This window comes from Muntiacus reevesi, chromosome 20, assembly GCF_963930625.1.
Source record: "Muntiacus reevesi chromosome 20, mMunRee1.1, whole genome shotgun sequence".
NCBI classification, from domain to species: domain Eukaryota; kingdom Metazoa; phylum Chordata; class Mammalia; order Artiodactyla; family Cervidae; genus Muntiacus; species Muntiacus reevesi.
This window is the reverse complement of record NC_089268.1, coordinates 18,782,519-18,803,971: the sequence shown is the minus strand read 5'-3', so window position 1 is coordinate 18,803,971 and position 21,453 is coordinate 18,782,519. Positions and strand designations below refer to the sequence as shown.

The 21,453-nt window shown below is 52.3% G+C and overlaps 4 protein-coding genes across 6 annotated transcripts in view; 3 read left to right on the top strand and 1 right to left on the bottom strand.

The window, feature by feature from the left end:
- XPO5 (exportin 5) overlaps positions 1–3,648 on the top strand; it is a 43,328-nt gene extending 39,680 nt beyond the window's left edge. For both annotated transcript variants that reach the window (XM_065911910.1, XM_065911909.1), the window contains exons 28-32: positions 613–695; positions 1,123–1,230; positions 1,364–1,501; positions 1,683–1,847; positions 1,990–3,648. In XM_065911910.1, the coding sequence (XP_065767982.1) occupies positions 613–695; positions 1,123–1,230; positions 1,364–1,501; positions 1,683–1,847; positions 1,990–2,124 (629 nt within the window). In that variant the 3' untranslated portion in view covers positions 2,125–3,648. The remainder of the gene's footprint in view (positions 1–612; positions 696–1,122; positions 1,231–1,363; positions 1,502–1,682; positions 1,848–1,989) is intronic.
- Positions 3,649–4,188: 540 nt separating this feature from the next.
- Positions 4,189–10,763, bottom strand: POLR1C (RNA polymerase I and III subunit C). Its single transcript, XM_065911916.1, has 9 exons — positions 10,642–10,763; positions 10,451–10,522; positions 6,118–6,225; positions 5,776–5,908; positions 5,378–5,497; positions 5,139–5,291; positions 4,845–4,994; positions 4,614–4,730; positions 4,189–4,500 (listed from the first exon to the last, which is right to left on the bottom strand). The coding sequence occupies exons 1-9, from the start codon at positions 10,708–10,710 to the stop codon at positions 4,382–4,384; spliced, it is 1,041 nt and encodes a 346-aa protein (XP_065767988.1). The 5' UTR covers positions 10,711–10,763; the 3' UTR covers positions 4,189–4,381.
- Positions 10,764–10,870: 107 nt separating this feature from the next.
- YIPF3 (Yip1 domain family member 3) lies at positions 10,871–15,932 on the top strand. Of its 2 annotated transcripts, none has more exons than XM_065913101.1 (9): positions 10,871–11,103; positions 11,709–11,906; positions 12,100–12,206; positions 14,176–14,221; positions 14,361–14,453; positions 14,609–14,740; positions 14,960–15,073; positions 15,210–15,362; positions 15,461–15,601. In XM_065913101.1, exons 1-8 carry the CDS (start codon positions 11,023–11,025, stop codon positions 15,357–15,359), a joined length of 921 nt encoding a protein of 306 aa, XP_065769173.1. In that variant the 5' UTR covers positions 10,871–11,022; the 3' UTR covers positions 15,360–15,362; positions 15,461–15,601. The 2 variants fall into 2 exon arrangements, with proteins under 2 accessions (XP_065769173.1, XP_065769172.1); XM_065913100.1 differs by having other exon boundaries at positions 10,872–11,103; positions 15,239–15,362; positions 15,461–15,932.
- A 1,814-nt stretch (positions 15,933–17,746) lies between these two features.
- Positions 17,747–21,032, top strand: LRRC73 (leucine rich repeat containing 73). Its single transcript, XM_065912822.1, has 6 exons — positions 17,747–18,496; positions 19,118–19,278; positions 19,630–19,752; positions 20,158–20,258; positions 20,406–20,631; positions 20,764–21,032. The coding sequence occupies exons 1-6, from the start codon at positions 18,225–18,227 to the stop codon at positions 20,832–20,834; spliced, it is 954 nt and encodes a 317-aa protein (XP_065768894.1). The 5' UTR covers positions 17,747–18,224; the 3' UTR covers positions 20,835–21,032.
- The last annotated feature ends 421 nt before the right edge of the window (positions 21,033–21,453 follow it).

Genomic DNA, 21,453 nt, shown 5'->3' with positions numbered 1-21,453 from the left:
CCCTCTATCCAGATTCTGGATCAATATATCCAGAATGATTGTTCTCCCAGCTCTGTGCTGGACCAGCCCAGTATATTGTTGCTTGTATTCAGGTCTCTGCTCAGATGTCACCTCTGAGGGGTGTCTTTTATGACTATCTTATCACAAACAGCAGCGCCAGCCTCTGGTCTCCTCCTCTGCTGTCTTACCAGCACTGATCACTGCCTGACATCATGTTTTACTTATTTTATCAGTGACTTCTCTCCCTCACTACAACTTAACTCTCAACAAGGAAGGGATTTTGTCCTATTCCTATTATATCCCCAGTAAGTAAATCAGTGTCTGCTACAGTGGGTGCTCAAATATTGGTTCAATGATAAAAGAGCCTCCGCGTTTGTGGCTTTTTAAGTAACTGTCCAAAAAAATTTGTTTTGCAAGTGTACAGTTAGGTGTCCCTAGATTTGCCATGGGCCAGGGCTTCTACACCCTCTCATGAGCCTTAACGGGCTGTCCCAGTACCTAGAACCACCAGTCAGCCCAGGATCCTTACTCCGCTTTACTCCAGGCTTCTGTCCGAAAGGACACCCTCTGTTCTGAAAGGATGAACCTTAACATTCTGCTGTCTGCTTACAGATGAAGAGATGATGGCCACGGAGGTAGCCCCCTCAGCCATGGCGGAGCTTACAGACCTGGGGAAATGCCTGATGAAGCATGAGGTGGGTGAAGGGGCAGGTGAGGTTCTCTTCTTGCCCTGCTGGGGAGCCCACATCCACTTTATTCACTTTGTGGTACCACCGGGAGGGTATTTTGGTAATATTTCCTCATACGGGAAAGGCACAAGGCCCCAGTACTCCCATGCTGGCATGGGTCAAGGCTCAGATAAACCCCCAGGCACGTTGCCACCAGGCCCGGGTGTTCAGCCTCCCCGAGCCTAGGTTCTGTCTCCTTCCTGCACAGGTTTTCTTTTCTGTACTGGTTGGTTCCTGTTTTTGATGGCCTGATACACAGCAGAAATAAACTCACATCTTTTCAGTAGCTGCTTCTATCATTTTCCTGCTTACCTATTGAAACGCTGGCTCCTGATGCATAATACAGAGAACACTGCTTGAGTCCTCATTGTGTTCCTTCATCCTTGTCCCTTAGGATGTTTGTACAGCGCTGTTAATTACGGCCTTCAACTCCCTGGCCTGGAAGGACACTCTGTCCTGCCAGAGGACGACCACACAGCTCTGCTGGCCTCTCCTCAAACAAGTATGGTTCCTCATCCCTCCTTCTCACCCCTTACGAAACGGTGGGGTCATGGGGATTGAATCAGTTGGATGAACCGGGGTGCTGGGGCCTTCAGAGAGTCCCCCTTCGGCCCTGAGCACAGCTGTCTCCCCAGGTGCTGTCAGGGACACTGCTCGCAGATGCTGTTACATGGCTGTTCACCAGCGTGCTGAAGGGCTTACAGACACATGGGCAGCACGACGGCTGCATGGCTTCCCTGGTCCACCTGGCCTTCCAGATATATGAGGCGCTGGTGAGTGGGGAAAGCCTGTGGGCAGGATGGCTGCAGCTTGATCCCTCACAGACCGCTTCAGTCACTTGGGCCTTAATAAACTCAACACAGGCAGTTGCCAAGTTGCTAGTGCTACCCCTGAGACGTGGGTGTGGCAGGGCCCAGACCCATGACATTGAGTGGGTTTATGCCTACTTCTCAGCGGCCCAGGTACCTGGAGATAAGAGCTGTGATGGAGCAGATTCCAGAAATTCAGAAGGACTGTCTGGACCAGTTTGACTGCAAGCTGTTGAACCCCTCTCTGCAGAAAGTGGCTGACAAGCGCCGGAAGGACCAATTCAAGCGCCTCATTGCTGGGTGCATTGGGGTAGGTCTCGCATTTTCCTTAGTGCTCCTAACCACCTTTGCAGTCGCCTCAGAAACCTGTGGTCACGCCTGTTATGGTGAGATAATCCTTAAAATAACCTACTACTCGGGCCCCAGCATTAGTTCTCTTTTGTCTTCCACAGAAACCTCTGGGCGAGCAATTCCGGAAAGAAGTTCACATTAAGAATCTTCCCTCACTTTTCAAAAAACCAAAGCCAATGCCAGAGACAGATGCGCTGGACGAGGAGGGCGGCCTGGCCACAATCTTTGAACCCTAAATCAAGCTGTTGCGCATCCTCCCTCGACCTTTATTGTCATCTCTTCTTCCCCTGTGTAGCTGATCTCTAGGCCCCTCTCCACCGCCACCTCACTTCCCACCGTCGTCAGCCTGGAGAGAGATCGATCCAGGGCTGGAGCTGGAGAGAGCGGGCCCTGTTTAGGGCCGGAAGTCATTGTGCTCAAGTATCGAGAGAGAGGGAGTCAGGGCTTACACCATTCTGTCTAGATTTCCCAGGTATCTCCCATCCTCTTTGGAGTTTTGCCTTTTCCCAGAGAGAAAAGCTAGAGCAGAGCGGCCCTTCTCCCTGAGCCCTCCCGTGCCCAGGCAGCCATACACCCGTGCAGAGTGGTAACCAAGGGCGCCACACCCAGTGCTGCGACCAGCCAGGCTTGCGGCGAGGGCTCAGCCCTGAACTACTTGTGCCAGAGTTTCTCCTGGGTCGTTGCAAGTTCCACTGAGCCCCCTTGCTGCTGGGCTGACAACCTTCCCCATTTTCCAGGGGCATATCTGGGTCAGGTGCTGAACTGAATTTGGCCAGTTCCCACTTTGTTTTGAGCAAGGATCTGGTCACCTGAGGGCATCCGTGGTATGAGCCACTGCTAAGCTCTGGGTACAGTATCAAACATTAGTACCTTCAGGGACCAGGGCTGGGCCAGGGTCTGTAGTGCTAACATCCCTCAGAGCTCACACATTTTATCCTGCCATGAACTCAGTGTTGTTTCCCCAGCCCCCAGGGTCCACTCAGACACAAGAGCCACAGTACCCTATCTAGTGTCATGTGATGTCACTGGCATTTAAGGATAAATCCAGACCAACCAGGCTATATCTGTGACAAGCAGCTAGCTAAGCCACTGGTCTCCTCTCCTAGGACTAGCTGAGTCCAGGTGCCTTCAAAAATCTCATGGTCTTTAGGGTCCTGGTCACTTCCCTCATGGGCCATTTCCAGAAGAAAAAAAACATGCCTTCCCATCAGAGCCTATATTGTGAGTCTCCAGTCTGTTCTAGACATCACTGGATGGCCCTATAAGCAGAGGGGACATGGCTGTGGGAATCAAGTTCATCTACAGTGTTCACATGCTCCCTACAGAGGCCTGGCATCAATCCAATCCACTGACCAGGCTTTTCAGTGAGAGCAAGTGAGACAGCATGGACTGAAGCTGCAGCTGTTAGCTGGTGTGGCCCCAGGTCAGGGGGCAGGAAGAGGTGAAGCTAGAAAAGACTTGGAGTCCGTGTAGCACCCTCTGTGGCACAGGCTAGGTCCGTCCCCTCTTCCTGGGTGGTGCTTTGGGCTTCCTGTCCACTGTGAAGGCCATCTCCGCATGTGTTTCCCTCCAGATTTATCAGCTGCCTACTCTTCTCTGTGGTGGGGCTGTGGAGGGTATAGTTGTATTTATTGTGTTGTAATATTTTTAACATCCAGTGACTTCATGCTAGAAGTTTTCTATTGTTTATATAACCTTTTTGTAGAAACATTTAACTGAAGCACATCTGCATGTCAGTAAAAATCTGTTTCATACAGAAAGGGCCCCATCTGCCTTTTTCAAACCAGTGACACTACAGGGTTGCTGTTACTCACAAGCATCATGCCAAGGGGGCTGGACAGGACAAACTGACTAGTAGACCTGCTCCATCAGGCCCTCTGCACTAGGAATAGCATGCCAGCCAGAGGATTTCTCTCCATGACATGCAGACCAGGTAGTCCTCGCATCCTCTCAAGTGTCATCACTGGTGGCCGCTGGACCTAATCCAGAGGGGCTGTCCAAAGAGAACTGCTGTTCTTCCTGCCTCCATCTTGATAGCACTGTGACGACTGCCATGGAACACCCTCTTTTCTCTCAGGAACGTCCTCGTATAGAGGAAATAGGTGTGCAGCACATAGTATTTTTCTGTGGTCTGGTTGTGCCCCCATCTGGCATTCTTTAGGGGCTTCAGAGGTACTTGACCCTGACCTGCAGTCACGTCTGAGCCCAAAATTCCTAACTGCTAAATAATGCCAATCTCTTCTGAGGTGGGGCCCTACGTTTCTGGATGGAAACTGAAGAAAAGGTCTCCAAGAAAAGGATTTTTCTCTGGATGAGTTTATTTACACCAAGGCCTTACAAAGGCATAAAAGTCATTCTGTGGCACATTTAACAAAATGTATTGACTAAAAATAAAGCTGGAATTGTCCCCAGAAAGCCCAGGCCCCCTAGTCTCTCTGGGCTCTCTGTAGCAGTCCTCTTGGGGGCAGGGCACCGGGAGTCCCCAGCGCAGCCTCAGTCCATCTGAACCGCGTCCAGCTCGTCCAGGAACCGCCGGCACTTCCCCATCAGCACCTTGATGGCTTCACTCACCAGCACGTCTGGTGGCAACACCCCTGTGGACTCAACAGAAACTGGGGACCGGAGAGAAACGCACCTTACACATACTGCTAGATTCCACATCTGACCTCCAGAAAGCTGTGGCACCAAAGAACCACCGCCGCCCCACCCTCAACTTGAAACTCACAGATAAAATGGTCTCGAACACGCGCGAGCCGTACAACCTTCTTTAGCTTCTCATTCCGGAAGACTTCCCTGCTGAAGGTATCTAGCCGGGGATTGGCAACTCTGGCCACCTTTTTACCTAATGAAAACAAACCATATTATAAATACATTAGCCCACAGCTTGAATTTCTCTGCTACCTTCAAAGGAAATACACTTTAGGGCCGGGCTTACCCAGCATCCCCAATCCCATACCTTGGATTTCCTGCACCTCAATAACACCAGGTGAGAAGCAGCGGCTCAGCTCTACTGCCGCCTCCCCTTCCACAGGCTCCAGCAGGGTGATGTCTGGCAGGAGCCTGTAACTGGCTGTTGCCACAGGTGAAAACTTGGCATGATCTTTGCCTGGAGGAAAGAGAGCACTCAGAGCCTGGAAGGAGACCCTTCTTCACATTCCCTAAGCTACTGGGTAAAGGTCCATCAGCTTTCTGCCTGTTGGGAACATCTCTATAGTCATATCTCACCAACAGTGTAATCAAAAGGTCTCACCAATGCCCTTGACACAGTGCATGAGCAGGTCAATCTCCTGGCCAGGCCGCAGCTGAGCAATGAGGATGTCGTCGTGTACCGGGCGGATGGTGCCCTCCGGGAAGAGGTCAGCCTGGTTGCCCAGGGGCACCCATGTCATGTGCCTGGTGTACACTGCGTGAGGAAGCACATCACACCTGAGTCCCTAAAACTAGCGCCAACCAGCCCTCTTCCTCCCCCCCGCAGCCCCCGGTGCTCACCTTTGTGGTTGACGTAGAGCTCATTGGGGTCAGAGGAGTCTTTAGCAGCGTGGGGGTTCCGAGTACACCTGACCTGCAGCCGAAACTGCAGGGTATCTATCTCTGTGCCTTCTTCGTCTCCTGCAGAGGGAGAAGGTGGGGGCTCTCACAGAGCTAATGGCATCAGCCGGCACTACGCCAACTGCCTAACATACATTTCTGTCATTCTCTTGGCAAACAGGAAGGACGAGGGCAAGTGTTCTCACAGAGAAGAGCACAGACGCACCCCAAGATTGGTAATGGGCCCAGGGTCCCAAGGTAGATAATAGAGGATTCGAACACAGGCAGTCTGATTCCAGAAGCCCTTTCAGAGGAGTACAGCCCCCCTTTCCCCAAATTTCATTTTCTCAAACCCTCACCTTGGTTCCGATATTCAAAAAGACGGGGGTCGGCATGAATGGGGATGAGACCCAGGCGGTGGGCAAGGATCTCATCCTGGACTATGGACGTGTTGTTGTATACCAGGACCTTCTCCACAGCCATGGTCGGCACCTGCCCAAGGAGACAGACCCTGCAGTCCCCCCATCAACTCCCCCATCTCTGGAGACAGGGAGGCAGAGACCTCATCCTAGAACACTTGATGAAAAGTTTACAAAGAATGAGCAGGAGGAATGCTCAGCAACACTGCAAGAACAAGGCTTGAGACAATTCCCCAAGTGAGGTCCTCCCCACAGCCCAACCTTTGCCACCGTGCCCAATACCTCAGCTAACAGAATGCGCCGAAACGCATTGGCAATGGCTGCGTCGATTCCCACCATGTCAAACTCCAGTGAGTTTTCATCCATGTGTACCACATCCACGCGGAAATTCTAAAGGGACAGGAGAAAAACTAAATGAAGCCTGGTCTCTATATGCAATACCTCCCCCCACCTGATACTCCCCTCAAAAACCTCCCTTTGCCCAGATGTCCTTCATTAGACCTTACTTTCTCCCCCAATCCTTCATTAGATTTTGGAAAAACCCTTTATTTTTATCTTCCATTCATTTAAAACCTTCTGCAGGGACTTCCCTGGTGGTCCAGTGGTTAATGCAGGGGGGGACACGGGTTCGATCCCTGGTCCAGGAAGATCCCACACACCATGGAGCAACTAAGCCCATGAACCACAAGTACTGAGCCAGCACTCTAGAGCCCATGCTCCACAGCAAGAGAAGCCCCTGCAATAAGAAGCCCTCCCACTGCAGCTAGAGAGCAGTCCCTGCTCACTGCAACTAGAGAAAGCCCAAGCACATCAATCAAAGACCAAGCACAACCAGAAATAAAATTTTCTTACAAATTCCTTAAAAAGTAAAAAAAAAATAAAACCCTCTGCAATATGGCTTCCAGCCACATTCACAGAGGCTATGTTACTAAGAACAGGCTCACATACTGCTCACCCAGTTGACACTACTCAACTTTTATCTTACTGTACACCTCTATTACACCTGGCATTGTTGAGAGAAGCCTGTTTCCAAACTTAGCTGCCTTGATTTCAGAGCGCCAATCTTCTCCTCCTCATCTGATCAATCCTTCTAAATTCAGTCTTCCACCTACTATATAAATATTACTGTTTCCCAAGTTTTTGTCTCTTCAGGGTGACCTCAACCCTGCTCATGGTTTCAGCAATTATCTGCATGAACAACTCTTACATATATATATTCATATATATAAAATCAGTTTGCTGGACTTCACTCAGGAAACTGAATGCCTCAATATTCCCCTTCCCTAGACTGATTTCTCATCACTAAATGACCACTACCCATCAGAGCAGTCATTTTACACTCCTCTCTAACAGCCCATATCCAAGCAACCACCAAATTTACCTTTCGTCTCCCCTGTGCTCTATTTTCATCATCACAATCTTCGTTTCTGCCTTCAGCCTCAACTTCCCTATGCAACTGTCACAAACTGTACACCCCACAGGACAAGCCTCCAATCCTCTACCTCTAAGCCTGCAGATTATGATCATACTTGCTTAAGAACTCTTCCAGAGCTCCCTATCACCTCTGGTGCCTAAAATGCACTTCAATCTTGCCTACCACTGAACTGCTTGGACACTCCTCAGCCTCTGCTCCTTGTTCAAGGCTGAACTTAGATGTCATTTCCTTCAGGAAATCTTCCATACTTCTGCTCCCCATTCCCATTCTGGATTAAGTGTCTGCGTGGGATACCCCGCCCCAAAAATCCCGACCTCCACCCCACCCCCATCATCCTTTTCTGCTTTCAGCTGCCTTTAGCACATTACACTGGAGTCACTTGTTTATGCTGGCCTCGTCATACACAGACATCAGACAAAAGGCAAAGCCACCTCTCCTTGCTCTGCACTGAATCAGATAACGCAGCATGAGGAGTGACAGCAGGAACAGGAATTAAACCTTGACTACACTTTGTGACAGCTGGACAGGAAACCCTGACTAGAAACCTAACAGAGCTGGGCTGAGCATGCGCAATACAGAGGCACAGGCTTCTATACAACCTTCCACACCTGGTGCTTCACTCTAAGGGAAAATTAAGAGGAAAAAGGCTCTTAGTGTGGTGGCTTTAGGAGACAGATGCACAAGAGAAGCTGTTATAACCAAGTACGATCAAGATCCCACCCATCCTCCCAAAAATAAATAGACCATCCCTAATCAAAGAAGTCAAGTGGGCCTTAGGAAGCATTACTATGAACAAAGCTAGTGGAGGCGATGGAATTCCAGCTGAGCTATTTCAAATCCTAAAAGATGATGCTGTTAAAGTGCTGCACTCAATATGCCAGCAAATTCGGAAAACTCAGCAGTGACCACAGGACTGGAAAAGGTCAGTTTTCATTCCAATCCCAGAGAAGAGCAATGCCAAAGAATGTTCAAACTACCACACAACTGCACTCATTTCACATGCTAGCAAGATTATGCTCAAAATTCCCCAAGCTAGGCTTCAACAGTATGTGAACCGAGAACTTCCAGATGTTCAAGCTGGATTTAGAAAATGCAGAGGAACCAGAGATCAAATTGCCAACATCCTCTGGATCATAGAAAAAGCAAGAGAAGTCCAGAAAAACATTTACTTCTGCTTCAATGACTAAGCTTACTTTGACTGTGTGGATCACAACTGTGGAAAATTAAAGAGATGACAATACCAGACCACATTACCTGTCTCCTGCAAAACCTGTATGCAGATCAAGAAGCAACAGTTAGAACTGGAGATGGAACAACGGACTGGTTCAAAATTGGGGAAGGAGTACGTCAAGGCTGTGTATTGTCATCCTGCTTATGTAACTTATATGCAGAGTACTGGATGAAGCACAAGCTACAGTCAAGACTGCCAGGAGAAAAATCAATAACCTCAGATATGTAGGTGACACCATCCTAATGGCAGAAACCGAAGAGGAACTAAAGAGCTTCTTGATGAAGGTAAAAGAGGAGAGTGAAAAAGCTGGCTTAAAACTCAGCATTCAAAAAACTAAGATCATGGCATCTGATCCCATCATTTCATAACAAACAAATGGAGAAAAAATGGCAACAATGACAGACTTCATTTTCTTGGGCTCCAAAGTCACTTTGGACAGTGATTGCAACCCTGAAAGACACTTGTTCCTTGGAAGAAAAGCTATGACAAAGCTAGACAGCATATTAAAAAGCAAAGACATCACTTTGCTGACAAAGGTACATAAAGTCACAGCTTTGGTTTTTCCAGTAGTCATGCATGGATGTGAGAGAAGGTTGAGTGCCAAAGAATTGATGCCTTCAAATTGTGGTGCTGGAGAAGACTCTTGAGAGTCCCTTAGACAACAAGGAGATCAAACGATCAAACCAGTCAATCCTAAAAGAAATCAACCCTGAATATTCATTGAAGGACTGAGGCTGAAGCTGAAGCTCCAATACTTTGGCCACATAATGCCAAGAGCTGACTCACTGCAAACAAGTGATGCTGGGAAAGATTGAGGGCAAGAGGAGAAGGGGAACGACAGAGGATGAGATGGTTGGATGGTATCACTGACTCAATGGACATGAGTTTGAGCAAACTCTGGGAGATACTGAAGGACAGGGAAGCTTGGCGTGCTGCAGTCCGTGGGGTCACAAACAATCAGACACAACTGAGCAACTGAACAACAACAAAGAAACCTGTACCCATTCAAGGAATTAAAATAAAGGAGGGGGCTAGAAAGACCCTCAGGTGGGCTCCTCACTCGTGTGGACACCTGCATTCTTCTGTGAGTGCCTACCTTCCCTTCTCCTTAATAAATTGCTTCTTTGTTCTCTCTACACCTCAGTTTCTGTGGTGACTTTTTTTTTGCACTCCCTGTCCAAATTACAGGTAAAATAAGAACCTTTAATTTAGCCTGTTCCGCATCATAAGTGTGGTAGGAGATAGACGGGCTCCAGTTAAGGAATTTACTATCAGTCTCTTGTTTGCCCTCCGAAAATGGAAAAAACAACAGAAACAGACTAAACAGTCTTTGTCTCTTGTAAACATCTTGAAGAAATAATTATAGCAAGGACAAAACAAGGCAAAACCCCTCCTCTGGGTAAGGATTAAGGGACCTCCGCTTCCCCCTTTTTAGGATAAGAAAGATACATCACAAGTGCAGAAAGGCTACTTGGGGTCAAAAGTCAGAGGATAATTCCAGGCCATATTGAGTCTTCCTCTTCCCAGAAGCCTTCACTTCCAGATCCATCTTGGCTAAGGGGTGAGTGTGCACCCCATGGGAGGGTCCTGCCCGTGTGCCTTTCTACATGTACTTTTCTTTTCAATAAACTTCGTACTTTACGCTGTTACCTTCTGCCTCCTCGCCTGAATTGTTCTTGACTAGGCAGACAAGGACTAGGGACTCTAGCCCTAAATGCTGGCTCCTGTGGTCGTGGTTAGGTCTCCCTGTGGGGGAAGTCTGACTTTTTCCCGGTGGGGGAAACTGACCTTTTTTCCCTGTGGTCACCATTTAGTTTTCCAGCTACAGCCCTCTGCTGCTTGCTGCAAGCTGCCCTTTTCTGCTGCGCCTTAGAAATTACAAGGACAGCTTCTAAAGTACAGGTTGCTCATATCACAAAGTCCGATTCCACGGTTCCAGCTCCACCTACCTTCTCAAAGCGGTCCTGGTCCCAGGCATCATCGTAGCCGGAATAGTTACCGGGAAAATCAGTGGTATGAACCTAGAACAAAGAGAGACGAGAATGTCCGCGAAGGGGCAGCGAGGCCAAGCCCGTCCCCACTCTGACCCCAACTCATCTCTAATTCACTCTGCTCCCGAACTGAAGGCCACAAGACTTACATTGCGAACCCCGAACTCCCCTAGAACCACGCGGGTTCTCATTTCCTCCACAGCCTGGGCCGCCGCCATCTTCAATTCCTCCACGTGATCAGAGTACCTAACTGATGGGTGCGCACTGACCGTCCGCCTCCGTTTCTGTAGCAACGCACCACCTCCTAGAATCTTAAATATCGCGAGACTGTGCCTTGCCTCCGTCCACGTCCCCAGCTACCGGAAGTCAGTTTGAGCCAAACATCCGGGTTTCTCTTTTTTTGCATTCCGGCCCATCGTACCTTTCTTTCTTGTTCCTAGACCTGTCCCTTTCTCAGACCCACGTCTCTCCCACTCCTCCTCCGCGCGCGGGACGAGCGCGGGCTTCAGCGACGGGAGCCCTCTAGGGACATGGCAACTCCGGCGGCGCCGGCTGGCGGCGCCCGAAACGGGGCCGGCCCGGAATGGGGAGGGTTCGAAGAAAACATCCAGGTAATGGGCCCACGGCTCCGGCTGCCCGCAGCCCCAGGGCCGGCAGCAGTCCTGAAGTGTCGTGGGGACTCTCCCTCAGAGCCTGGAAGTCTGGTCCATTTGCAACACTTTTCCCCTTCTTTGAGTCTTCGTGCACAAGAAAGGCAGTGGGACTAGTGCTGATCTTAAAGGTCCAGGCTCCTGCCAGGGGCCTTAGGTATCTGGGCCCAATTGCTCTTGTTTTCCACAAGTTAAAGAAAGTCAGTCGGAGTCAGGCATGGCGGGAGGCGGGAGTGGGCTTGGGGGTGGGTGGGATTCACTAGCCAAAACCACACTTTGTGCGCATAGCCTTGTTTTGTGGTTGGGAGAGATGAAGGAAATGGGCATTTTGGGGCCTTGGTAGGGAAGATAGGAAAAGCCGTGTATGGAAGATAGGGACTAGGTTCCGCAGACTAGAACAGAGAACCAAACAAGCAGGGGTTCTGAGACCAAATGAGGGGAAGAGAGTGGCATGATCTGTGGTGATTTCAAGTCCTATCCCCTATCCCCAAACCGTGTGGTGAACAGAGAAAGACAACTGGATGAAGCAGAAAGGTCCTGCAGTCTAGGATCTGTTGTCCTCACAGGGTGGGGGCTCAGCAGTGATTGACATGGAGAACATGGATGATACCTCAGGCTCCAGCTTCGAGGATATGGGTGAGCTGCATCAGCGCCTGCGTGAGGAGGAAGTGGATGCTGATGCAGCTGCTGCTGAAGAAGAGGATGGGGAGTTCCTGGGGATGAAGGGCTTTAAGGGACAGCTGAGCCGGCAGGTAGCTGATCAGGTAAGCCAAACTGGCTCCTTGACAAGTGGAGAAGTATACCCAGGAGGCCTCTGGTTCTGGAGTTGGTGTTGGTGAAGTTCACCCCAGGTTGTCCAGTTCAAACCATGTTGAAATCAGATAAAAAATAAGTAATAGAGCATAGAGCCGAGAGTTTGACAGTACCCTTCCACCTCACCCATCTTCCTTGCTATAGATGTGGCAGGCAGGGAAGAGACAAGCCTCCAGAGCCTTCAGCTTGTATGCCAACATCGACATCCTGAGACCCTACTTTGATGTGGAGCCGGCCCAGGTGCGAAGCAGGTGAGGATCCTCCTCCTGACAGAGACTGCCCTAACACCTAGTCCTTCATCCAAACTACAAGCGGACGTCAAACCCTTAGACTCCCCTCGTCATGACCCAGCCACACCATACCTCTTGTCATGGAGCAGAGCATGGTGATAACACACTGCCTTCCTCTGCTCCATCTGATAAACTATTCGTCTTCCCTCAAAGCTTGGCTCAAATGTCACTTCCTTTGCTCCCCATCCCCACTTGGTCCTTTCCTGGTGCTCCAGGAGGGCTCTGTACTTCTAACAGGTAACACTTCAGCAGTGCTGTACTTTCTTATTCCTGGAGATATAATTTCTTATATCTCTTTCCAAAGACTTCCTCAGAAGTAGGCTCTGTTTTGTTTACTTTTTAATTCTCAGGGCCAGAACAGTCTCTGAATCTGAATATTAGTACATAGTTGTTGAATGACTTCAAGAACTGGATTTAATCTTGGCTTGGTTCTTTGTTCATCCTTTAATTCAACTAGTGTTTATCAAATACCCACTACCACTTAGCAAGTATTTACTAAGCTTTGGCTGTGCATCAGGCACGGTAGTAGTTGTGTCTGGGAGCCTTAGACACAAGATGGGACTCCTTACCCTCAAGGGCAGCCCTCAAGCATTCATTTGCCATGAAGGCACACACCCAGGAGGGACCCCTAACCCAGGGTTGGCTGGAGGGTTGGACAGGGTAGCTTTCTGAGAAGTAAAATCCAGTCCAGATCTAAGGTACTATTAAGAGCTACTCACTTAAGAAGTGGGAAAGTTTTTGGTACTTCTCTTTGTCTTGCCTGAAATTTTATTTTGTTCTTTTTATTTTTTATTTTTTCATTTATTTTTATTAGTTAGAGGCTAATTACTTTACAATATTGTAGTAGTTTTTGCCATACATTGACATGAATCAGCCATGGATTTACATGTGTTCCCCATCCCGATCCCCCCTCCCGCCTCCCTCCCCATCCCATCCCTCTGGGTCTTCCCAGTGCACCAGCCCTGAGCACTTGTCTCATGCATCCAACCTAGGCTGGTGGTCTGTTTCACCCTTGATAGTATACTTGTTTCAATGCTACTCTCAGAACATCCCACCCTCGCCTTCTCCCCCAGAGTCCAAAAGTCTGTTCTGTACATCTGTGTCTCTTTTTCTGTTTTGCATATAGGGTTATCCTTATCATCTTTTTAAGTTCCATATATATGCATTAGTATACTGTATTGGTGTTTATCGTCCTGGCTTACTTCGCTCTGTATGATGGGCTCCAGTTTCATCCATCTCATTAGAGCTGATTCAAGCGAATTCTTTTTAATGGCTGAGTAATATTCCATTGTGTATATACCATAGCTTCCTTATCCATTCGTCTGCTGATGGGCAGCTAGGTTGCTTCCATGTCCTGGCTATTATAAACAGTGCTGTGATGAACATTGGGGTGCACATGTCTCTTTCAGATCTGGTTTCCTCGGTGTGTATGCCTAGGAGTAGGATTGCTTTGCCTGAAATTTTAATACCACTTCAAATACATTTCTCAAGAAAATTCTCAGTGGTATCTGGAGGGATGATAAGTAGGAAGAGGCAGGGGGCACCCTGGTTCTCTCAAGTGACAACTTTCCTTCTAAACATTTCCCAGGGGTTTATCTTTACATCTCTGCTGAGGTTCCCCTTTTAAAGGGGAACAGGTCACATAGGTAAATGGCCAAGCCCTCCCAAATGCCCAGGGTGCTCTGTGGATTCTCCATGTTGCTGCTGCATCAGTCGGCACAGCACAGCGTCAGGGCTGTTCTTCCTGGAAGCATTTTCAGGGGCAGAGTAGTGATTTCCTCGTTCATCTGTCTTTACTACCCTCTTCTTCCTTACCGTCCAGCATGTTCTCTTCAGTCAGTGAGATGAGTAAGACTCAGGCTTTCCAGAACCTCATAGCCTAGTGCCTCCTCTGCTCTCATCTGTTTTCCTCTCTCCTCTCCCCTCCCAGGCTCCTGGAATCCATGATCCCTATCAAGATGGTCAGCTTCCCCCAGGTGAGTAGGGGGGTGTAGCATGTCTGGAAGAGCCGGGGGAGGAACTGGGACAGAGGGTAGGGCCACCAGGCAAAGTCCGGGAAGACATCAACAGAAGAGCCATTGTACCCCCCACCTGAATGAGTTGGTATATTGACAGAAAATCGCGGGTGAGCTCTATGGACCTCTCATGCTTGTCTTCACGCTGGTGGCCATCCTCCTCCATGGGATGAAGACATCTGACACCATTATTGTAAGCAGAACAGAGGACTTTGCGGGGGAGTGACTGAAATGAGTTGAAAGCTGCCCACAGAGACATGGTGGATAGAAGCAGCCCCTGAGGGAGGAGGCCCTGGGCTAGACTGAGACCAGGGGCCTCACAGGACTAATAGAGTCTCCCCCTCACAGCGGGAGGGCACCCTGATGGGCACAGCCATTGGCACCTGCTTCGGCTACTGGCTCGGTGTCTCGTCCTTCATTTACTTCCTCGCCTACCTGTGCAACGCGCAGATCACCATGCTCCAGATGCTGGCACTGCTGGTAAGGAGTCCAGCACAGTGGTGGGCAAGTGTGATCTAAAAGAGTACCCAGAAAAAAAAAAGTAAAAAAAATAAGAGTACACAGACTCTGGTCTGCACCTGTCCTAGGGCCCCAGAGCCTGGAATGGGGTGAGTTGGCCAGTGGATCATTTATTTTTCAAGGTCCCCATGAGGCTAGCTCAGTCTGAGCGTCTTTCCTCTCCACCATTCTCCTTCCTAGGGCTATGGCCTCTTCGGACACTGCATTGTCCTGTTCATCACCTATAACATCCACCTGCATGCCCTCTTCTACCTCTTCTGGCTGCTGGTGGGTGGGTTGTCCACCCTGCGCATGGTAAGCTGGGCAAGAGGTTTCTCGGGGTGGGCTGCCCTACCTGGGAGTAGGGAAAACAGCTCAAAGCTCAAGTCCAATCCCTCAAAGTTTCTGCTCTGGGTAAGAGTGGCTTCCTCACACCCCTCGCTTGGAGCAGGCCTCTGAGCTCTGTTCCTGTTGCCCAAGGTGGCAGTGTTGGTGTCACGGACCGTGGGCCCCACACAGCGGCTGCTCCTCTGTGGCACCCTGGCCACCCTGCACATGCTCTTCCTGCTCTACCTGCATTTTGCCTACCACAAGGTGGTAGAGGGTAAGTGACAGGAGGGCCTGGCTGCGGGGAGGGGAAGGACCGCTGCCTCGGCCAGGGCCCTGCCAGCCCTCGCTCACTTTCCGTCTTCCTCCTCTCAGGGATCCTGGACACGCTGGAGGGCCCCAACATCCCGCCCATACAGAGGGTCCCCAGAGACATCCCCGCCGCACTACCTGCTGCCAGGCTTCCCACCACCGTGCTCAACGCCACAGCCAGGGCTGTCGCCGTGACCCTGCAGTCACACTGACCCCACCTGAAATCCCCGGCCGGCCCCTTGCCCCCAGCGGTGAAGCGAAGGAAGATTAAAGGACAGTACTGATGACGTGTGTCTCTTTGATGGGGTCTGCAGCTCCCACAGAGCTGTAGCCACTTAAGTATCTCCTCGATGCCTGTCGGGCTTCTGGGGGCACAAGGCCAGGAACTCCTGGCCAGGACTGCAGGGCTCTGCAGCCAGTGCAGAAAGTGGGTCAGCTCCTCGGAGGCCCTCTCACCACCTACCCCTTCCTTCCTCTTTCTCTCTCCCACATTGTCTTGCTAAATATAGACTTGGTAATTAAAATATTGATTGAAGTCTGGGACTGCAGCTACCCATTCCAGTGGTCTTCCCTGCCATCCTGCTTCTTGTGCACTTCCCTATTCTGTCAGTGGTGGTCATGTCACATGTTCCTCCCTTAAGTATACCCCTGTGTGAGCAGAATGAAAGTCAGACAGCCCAGGGACTTCCCCTGGCGCACCAGTGGTTAAGACTCTGCACTTCCACTGCAGGGGGCATGGGTTCAGTCCCTGGTCAGGGAACTAAGATCCCACAGGCCACATGGCATGGCCAAAAATATTAATAATAAAGTGGGACAGTCCAGACTACATTGACTACATTGAAGGCTGCCTGTCCCCGAGGAAGAGGAAATGAGAATCCAAGCAGCAGCATGGAGGCCTTAGCTCAAGAACCATGAATCTGATGGAACAGTGCACCCAACTTGCCTTTGGGCTCCGTCTCACTCTTGGGATGCCTATGGAGCAGTGACAATTGGACACAACTTTCCAGATGTAACCCCATGTCATAACAAGGTCCTTCGGCACCTGGGTCATTTTGTAAGGATAACCTTCCTGTGGGAGCTCACATCTGAAGTCAAAGTTGGCTTCGGCCTGGTTATATGGGGCCAGAGCAACAAAGCTTCCTTCAGTTCTGTCAGGGTTAAAAGCAATAACCACCCCAAGCACAGCAGATCCACCCCATCTAGCCGTTTAATCTGTTCCACCTAAGGAGTTACTTAGGGTGGTTAATGGAACAGGATCCTTGGCCTCCCTTCACTACTTTGTGTGATGCATTTTTTAAAAATTCATTACCCTAGTAAATCTGGGTCAGCATTTCTCCTTTCTAATAAGGGAACTAAGAAACACATCCTTAGGGTTTGCGCTATATGACCATATGGGAAGGTCCCTACACTTAGCAGTGGAGCAAGTTGTAAGTGCACTGCCTGTGTTAAGCAGTGTGCCCTTACTGAAAGCTCCAGCCACCATCCACAGCCGCAAAACCACTCCAGGCTGCCTTCCTGGCACCCCTTTCATTTTGGCCACTCCAGTCTCCATGGGTACTGAGAATGTCAGCATCAGCAGCGCCCTGATCACCTGGAAAGAGCTGCACCAGCACCTTGCATCTACCTGCGGCTCACCTGCTCCAAGGACCCTTTGAGGGTTCCACTGGGCCTGTTAACTCAGGCCGTCTCAGCTGGGACGGGATCCAGGGGGCCGCCGCTGCGACGCAGCCATCATGGCAAGGGGCACGCGGCTGGAATCCCCAAGCACGCGACGCCTCTCCTCGCGCGGGCAGGGCGAGGCGCAGATTAAAGGGCCCTAGGGACCGTGCTGCGATTCATGGGGTCGCAAAGAGTCGGTCACGACTGAGCGACTGAACTGAACTGAACCGAGGGACCTCGAAACTGTATGGCGGAGCCGGTAGGCGGCGGAGAGAGAGGCGTGCCCTGGATCCGGGCAAAGGCACAACGGAAAAATGAGCAAAAAAAAAAGGACCCAGTACACTAATAGTCCCAAATGCCATCTCCACGTGACGTACTTCTATTCTCCCCTCCCCATCCCCTGCCCGACCCAGGCTTCCACCCGGCTACCTACTCTCCACCTGTCGTCTGGCCCCACACCCAGACGTTCAGGCGTCCCCACCTGAACGCCGGGTGTCGCAAACCTCGGGGACCCGCGTGGCCTAGGCCGGGCAGGGGGCGGGGCGAGCGGTGGTGACGCGACCGTTGCCATGGGAACCCGCCGCCCGCTCCGGCTCAGCAGCTTCAGCCGGAGCTGCAGCCCGCCGCCCGCTGCCCGCCTACCGGCCCGCCGGCCTGCCCGCCTCGGGCACTCCCTGCGAGGCGGTAGGGGGAGCGGGGCTGGAGGAAGGAAGAGAGCAGATGCGGCCTCCGAGCGGAGACTGGTCCTGCGCGTCCTAAGCTGAGGTCCCTGAGCCGCCGCCACAGCCGCGAGGGACGAGGACCATCGCGGAGCAGCGCCCGCCCGACCCCGGAACGCGCCCCCCGGCCAGTCGCCCAGACACGGACCGCACGGTCCGTCCCAGCTCCAGCGCCCCGCGGTCTCAGCCCGGCCGGCGACCTCGGCGGCTCCGCAATCCCGGCCGGCCCCAGCGCCGGCGCTCCTCTCCACCACCGCCGCCACCGCCGCCACCGCCGCCGCCACCCCCACCGCCGCCGCCGCCGCCTCCTGCACCTCTGCCGCCCCCGCTACCCCCTCTGCGTCCGCGACCCCAGCCCGGCCCCCGACCCCAGCCCCGACCCCGCCCGCGGCCCCGCCAACCTCGGCCGCGGCCCGGGCCCCGGCCCCGGCGGCCCAGCCGTGGGTACGATGCTGCCCAGCTCCATCCAGATTTCCGGGGAGCCGCTGTCAGGAGCCGAGGTGCGGGACATCTGCCGCGGCCTGCGCGACAACGCCGTGCGCCTGCTCTCACTGCGCGGCTGCCGTCTCTGCGACCGTGACTTCGGCCGAATCTGCCGGGCCCTGGCCGGGGCCACGTCCCTGGCACAGCTCAACCTTAACCTGGGCGTCGTGTCCAGCCCCAGCCGCATCAAGCAGCTGGCGGAGGCGCTGCGGACCAACCGCTCCATCCAGTCCCTCTTGTGAGTGTGCTCTCTCAAAAGGGGGTCCTGGGCACCACACCCCTTCCTCACACTCCTCTTGCCACCTCCTGTTCCTTCCCACACCTCCTTGTACCTGTCTTTGCACTTGACCTACCTTCTCACCCCTTATTCACGCACCTCTTCTCTCTAACCATATCTCCACCACACCCTCCAAGCTCCTGCTTCATCTCCAGACTGTGAACGCCAGCCCCACCCCAAGTGAGCCAGGATACCCACCCCCTTCCTGGCAGGGTCTGCGTACCTCCCAACATGATCACCCCAATGACTTCTCCACGGCAGCTGCTCTATCCCCAAAGAAGGAATCCTCCCCTGAGAACTAGATCCCTGCCCATACATTCTGTCCAAAATACCACCCCCACACGCCCCTTCTCTGTGTTCTGATCTGGAGCCTAGTCCCTGCCCTGGAAAAGAAGCCACATTCCTCTTCTAACTGCATTCTTTCAGAATCTAGAACTTTCTTCCTTCCCAGGGCCTCTCCCATGTGCTGTGACCGAATGTCCTCTTCTCCTCTAGGGCTCACTATCAGGGATGGTGCCCCTTCCCCCTTACAGACAGGGTTGATGATGGAAGTAACCTTTGCTCTCTGCTCTTACCCCCCAGCCTGCATGGGAGCCCTCTGACAGACGCGGGGCTGGCCTTGTTGAATCCAGCCCTGGCCCTCCACCCTGCCCTCGTGGCACTGGACCTGGGGGACTGCATGCTGGGTGATGAAGCCATCAACCTCATCTGTGGCCTCCTCCCGCCTGACGGGGCCAAGTCCGGTGAGGAGGGGCCCTGCTGAGGGCAAGGGCTGATGTGGCCTTGATGAAAAGCGAAAAACTAAGTGCAGAGGGGAGGGGGCCTGGCCCAGAGAAGAGGGCTCTGACTGTGTGGGTGAGAATGTTTTTCAGATCCTCTCAAGGAGGGAGGGTTGGGGCTGAGCAGGATGAAGATACAGGAATCCAGGCTACAGCAGGCAGGAAGGGCATGGGGCTCTAATGTCCCTGAAGCTCTGTGGAGGGGTTGGCATGGCTCTCAGTCACTAGGGACACCCCAAAGATCCCCAGGTGTGGGAGGGGTTGGAGAAAGGCCTGACCTTCCCCATCCTGGCTTCTCACTATGACGCTGCCCAGGCTTGAAGGAGCTGACACTGAGCGCTAACCCCGGCATCACCCCTAAGGGTTGGAGCCGCCTCGCCATTGCCGTGGCTCACAGCTCCCAGGTCCGCGTGCTCAATCTGGACTACAATCCCTTGGGTGAGACTCATAAAAGTCCCTTTTGATTCTCATCACTCCCCCTCACCCCACCTGCAAGAACCTGGGATCATCAGTTGCCATGGTAACCACCACACTGGCGAAGGAAAGGAAAAAGAGGGTTGTGGGTGGAAGTACAGAAGCCACCAGTGTGGAGGACCAGCTGACCAACAGTCAGATCAGAGCATCCATCACCACCCCCGGGGCCTGGCTGGCTTCATCCATTCACTGGCCAGTCACAATGCTTCCCTCCTGGCCATCTACCAGTTGCCAGCCTTTCCTGGCCTGGGGTGGGATCTTAGGTGTTTAGGGTGATGGGGAGGCTGTGGGGAAGAGTTAGCAGGCCTGCAAATGACTGCAGGTGAGTGTGTGTGTGTGTGTGGGTGTGTGTGTGTGCTGTCTCCCCAGGTGACCACGTGGCAGGGATGCTGGCTGTAGCTGTGGCCTCCAGCCGCACCTTAGAGGTCCTAGACTTGGAGGGCACAGGGCTCACCAACCAGTCAGCTCAGGTGAGAAGTCTTGACATTGGGGGATGGACCAGGGGTTGAGGTTAGCCTCAACATACATCCTGTGGACATACCGAAGGGGTGGCAGCTTGGAGCCTGAAGAGCCACCTTAACTGCATTCATCCTTTTCCATATTCTTCCCCACCACAGACCCTGCTGGACATGGTAGAAAATTACCCTACGGCTCTGCGGAGTCTGGTGTTGGCCGAGAACAGCATTAGCCCGGAGCTGCAGCAGCAGATCTGTGACCTCCTCTCTGAGGGGGAGGAGGAGGAGGAGGAGGTGGTAGGAGGGCCTGGCGACACCCAGGAACGAGAGCGAGCACGGGAGCCTGCTGCCCACCAGAGGGGCAGCAGCTCCTGGACAGGCCCCAGTGGTAAGAGCCCCCAGGGGTTGATCAGAGGCTTGAGACCAATTAGACGGGGTATGGGAAACTTAGGCCACTTCTGCCTGTGGTCCCCAGAGGAGGGATGCATGGTGGTCTAAACACCCCTCCACCCTTCCACAGATCCCAGCTCTCAGATGGTGCTAATGACATCAGGACTAGGGGACAGTCTGTTGGCTGAGACTGAGATGTGACTCTCCGTTTCTGCGCATCATTACATTTGTGTCTCCAGCACTTTGCCCCAGATGTCAGGGTCAGACCCTGGGGCTCTGGCAGCTCCTGGCGGTGTGGTGGGAGGCTCTGGAGGCTGTGACTCAACAAAATCCTCGGGGGCACTGGAACCCAAGGCAGTGCCTCTGGACTTGTTGGCAGCTCTGGCTGCAGCCCGCTGGCTCGGAAGAGATTTTATGAACTCTATAACCTGGTGTGTGGCTCTGGTCACTGGGGAATGGCAGTAGGGGAGGAGTTGGAAATACCTCTAAGACATCACTAGATGGCAGTGCTACCCTATGGCCCAAACTTCAGGCAGTATCCACTGGCCCCAAATGTCTCAAACAGGTCTGGCTCAGGTCTCTGACTTCTAGGACCTGGGTTTTTGGGGTGACACCTTTCACAGGCCCTGCAAGGACTATAAGTGAGGCAAAGCACCCCAAAAACTTGGCTGGACCCTACCCCAAGGAGAATCAGGAGCCCTGCCAAGGTTAATTGAGGGACATTCTCTCGCACTTCCTGATGCTCTGTGCCCAAGGAAGCCTCTGGCAAAGTGAAGGTAAGGAGAGTCAGGAGCAAACACTAGGACATGACTAGGACTGA

What these genes read in the sequence shown, in the direction of transcription:
- POLR1C (XM_065911916.1), bottom strand. Translation starts at nt 10,710, where the DNA reads ATGGCGGCGGCCCAGGCTGTGGAGGAAATGAGAACCCGCGTGGTTCTA. An exon ending in GGGAGTTCGGGGTTCGCAAT is followed by an intron (nt 10,523 to 10,641) that starts GTAAGTCTTGTG and finishes TCTTTGTTCTAG; the next exon opens with GTTCATACCACTGATTTTCC. An exon ending in TTTTGAATATCGGAACCAAG is followed by an intron (nt 5,498 to 5,775) that starts GTGAGGGTTTGA and finishes CTCCCTCTGCAG; the next exon opens with GAGACGAAGAAGGCACAGAG.
- YIPF3 (XM_065913100.1), top strand. Translation starts at nt 11,023, where the DNA reads ATGGCAACTCCGGCGGCGCCGGCTGGCGGCGCCCGAAACGGGGCCGGC. An exon ending in CCGGCCCAGGTGCGAAGCAG is followed by an intron (nt 12,207 to 14,175) that starts GTGAGGATCCTC and finishes CTCCCCTCCCAG; the next exon opens with GCTCCTGGAATCCATGATCC. An exon ending in GGTTGTCCACCCTGCGCATG is followed by an intron (nt 15,074 to 15,238) that starts GTAAGCTGGGCA and finishes CTGTTGCCCAAG; the next exon opens with GTGGCAGTGTTGGTGTCACG.
- LRRC73 (XM_065912822.1), top strand. Translation starts at nt 18,225, where the DNA reads ATGCTGCCCAGCTCCATCCAGATTTCCGGGGAGCCGCTGTCAGGAGCC. An exon ending in GCCTGACGGGGCCAAGTCCG is followed by an intron (nt 19,279 to 19,629) that starts GTGAGGAGGGGC and finishes GACGCTGCCCAG; the next exon opens with GCTTGAAGGAGCTGACACTG. An exon ending in TCTGGACTACAATCCCTTGG is followed by an intron (nt 19,753 to 20,157) that starts GTGAGACTCATA and finishes CTGTCTCCCCAG; the next exon opens with GTGACCACGTGGCAGGGATG.